Source organism: Lathyrus oleraceus, chromosome 6 (genome assembly GCF_024323335.1).
Source record: "Lathyrus oleraceus cultivar Zhongwan6 chromosome 6, CAAS_Psat_ZW6_1.0, whole genome shotgun sequence".
In the NCBI taxonomy this organism is placed as follows: Eukaryota; Viridiplantae; Streptophyta; class Magnoliopsida; order Fabales; family Fabaceae; genus Lathyrus; species Lathyrus oleraceus.
In genome coordinates, this window is record NC_066584.1 from 97,340,775 (window position 1) to 97,343,381 (window position 2,607).

General features: G+C 31.4%; 1 protein-coding gene across 1 annotated transcript; it reads right to left on the reverse strand.

Annotated features, from left to right (window-relative positions):
• Nucleotides 1-418: 418 nt before the first annotated feature.
• On the reverse strand, nucleotides 419-1,405 carry LOC127094194 (mitogen-activated protein kinase kinase kinase 20-like). The gene has a single exon (XM_051033054.1). The coding sequence runs from the start codon at nucleotides 1,403-1,405 to the stop codon at nucleotides 419-421; it is 987 nt and encodes a 328-aa protein (XP_050889011.1).
• Nucleotides 1,406-2,607: the final 1,202 nt, after the last annotated feature.

Below are 2,607 nucleotides of genomic sequence, written 5' to 3' on the forward strand. Positions count from 1 at the left end.
AAAGTCCAACTTCAAGTACCCATAACTTTCTCATAAAAAATCCAAATGATGCAAACGTTAAGTCCAAATTCATTGTCTTGAAAAGATCTACAACTTTCATGTTTAAGGTTTTGTCATTTGAGGCTTTTATAGAGGAGTCATCAATTGAATTGGAGACTCCTCTTAAAACCTACACATAGGCGCCAATTGGATTGGCTAGGGCACCTGCCCTAGCCAATCCAATTGGTGCCTCCATTCAAGTTTTAAGAGGAGTCGCCAATTCAATTGGAGACTCCTCCTAAAAGTGGGGTATTTTGGGAATTTTTTTGATATCAGGGGTATTTTGGGATTTTCCTAGAAAAACTGGGTTATTTTTGTAAAAAAACCACATCATGTGGCACATTATCTTGTTGAAGTATTTACAATTTCACTAACTTCATCAAAATTCTAATTTACTAACCAACCTTACGGCTTTTGATCTGTAACAACGTAATAAATTGTTGGAGTCTTCATCGGTAAAGTCTTCACAAGAAGCCCATTGAGAATAATCCAAATGAGTTCTGGGAGACATCAATGGTAATTGCGACTTATTTATTAACCCTTTTAAAGATAAAAGAGTTTCATCATCCGAAATAAAAGGGTGTTTTAAAAGCATTTCAAGACTCGATCTTTTTAAAGGATCTTTAACAAAACACTTATTAAGAAAATCTTTGCCTTCTTCTGATAATTCATTTGGAATCAAAGGTAACTCTTCCCCAATCCCAATATGAATCTTCAACGACCACATATTTGCCTTGCTACTCATATTCCATGTTGGTTTACCGGTAATCATCTCCACGACAGCGCAACCAAGAGCCCAAATATCCACCGGAGACTCATAAATACTATCATTAATCGACTCTGGCACCATAAAAATAGGAGTTACTCGGCATTTCAACTTCTTCTCACCATGTTCTAAACCTTCCACCTTTGCAAGACCAAAATATGAAATCTTAACATTTCCTTGATCGAATACTAGGATGTTTTGTAACTTCACGTCACAATGAACGAAACCACTTTCATGAATGTGTTTAAGTCCTTCTACAATAGACCTCGTGTAACGGCGAACGAGAGTTTCCGAGAACTTATCCCCATGATTTTTGAGCTGATCGAAAAGTGTTCCACCAACGGCGTATTCAAGAAATATATTATAACACTCTTGGTCGTCTTCAAAAGTATGATCGTGACCAAAACACTTGATAATATACGGGGAAGAACCTAAACGATCTAGTATATGTTTCTCTTTTTGGAGAAAATGCGAGGTGTATTCTTCGGAGGATTTGACGGCGGTGATACACGAAAAATTAAGAGAATGTTTTATATGTGTGGCTAAATTAACCGTGGCGAAGTTTCCCCTACCTAAAAACTGACCTCGAACCCAATCCATATTTGTGTTTCTCTATTTATTAAATGGAGAGTTAAAATAGTGCTATGAAACAATAGGTTGAAGAGTTGCTTGTGTGGGTATATATAAGGAAACTGTTATGTTGATATTTCAAAGACCTAACCCGTAAATATTTGAGGTAACAACTTCTCTATCATTACACAAAAATTGTGTAGTTTAACTCAACCAATTATTTTTTAATTTAATTTAATTTTACAATATTTAATTATTTAAATTTAAGAGATTTTTAAAACAATTTATTTTATAAATAATTTTACCCAACTTTTTATGATGCCGTGTCCTTGAGGTGAATGTACATATTGAATTTCATATGTTTTTATCAATTCTTAGTTTTGTTCTATGCTTTTTTTTTCCTTGAGACTTCTATGGATAATTATGAGCGAATAATTGGAAATTTGGGAGAATTGGCATGCTATAGGTTTTATTTAAAATCGTTCAGTTAAATTCAAATTTTAAATTTAAATATTTCAATCATCAACCCAAATTTAATTGTACAACTATTTATTAATTACTATTAATTAATTAATAACAAGTACTTTATCAGTTAGTTAATATTCTGCTATTAATTAGGATCTATTTTTTTTTTAAGTTATCTTTTAAACTGAATTACTAGACGCCTTCAAAATATAATCCCAAGTTATACATAAACGGTTAAGATAGATAATCAATATAAAAAAATTATTTACTAATTATCCTTATTATTCAAAATATAATCTTTATCTAATCCTATAGACACGGTTGAGATTGGGAATCAATAAAAAAAGTCATACTAACTTGTGCTCTAAAATATGTTAAAGAAATATACAAATAAAAAATTTGAACTAAAGAAACAATGAAAAAAATTATAAAATTTTAATAAAATCAATACATAAGTAAAAAATAATTATATTTACCTTTTAACTTGTATTCTTAAGACATAAGTTAGTATTATCTTAAGATAATTATTTTAACTGATGAAGAGTCTTTTTTGTTGAATTGTAATTCCTTGTGTTGAAGTAGGTTGCTCGACAGAAGTAAGGAAGTGTCGAACCACCTAGTGTATTGAGTTGTGTTAGTGTGGCGAAGTGTCGAAGCATGTTGCTTCACACAAGATTTTGACTTAGGCCTATTTTAGTAGTGTTAGCTATTTTGGGCTTTTATAGTTTTGAACTTTGACTTGAGGTCCAAGTTAACCTAAATCTATA

Bases quoted from the DNA above. Each gene is read 5' to 3' on its own strand.
- LOC127094194 (XM_051033054.1), bottom strand. From the start codon at position 1,405: ATGGATTGGGTTCGAGGTCAGTTTTTAGGTAGGGGAAACTTCGCCACG.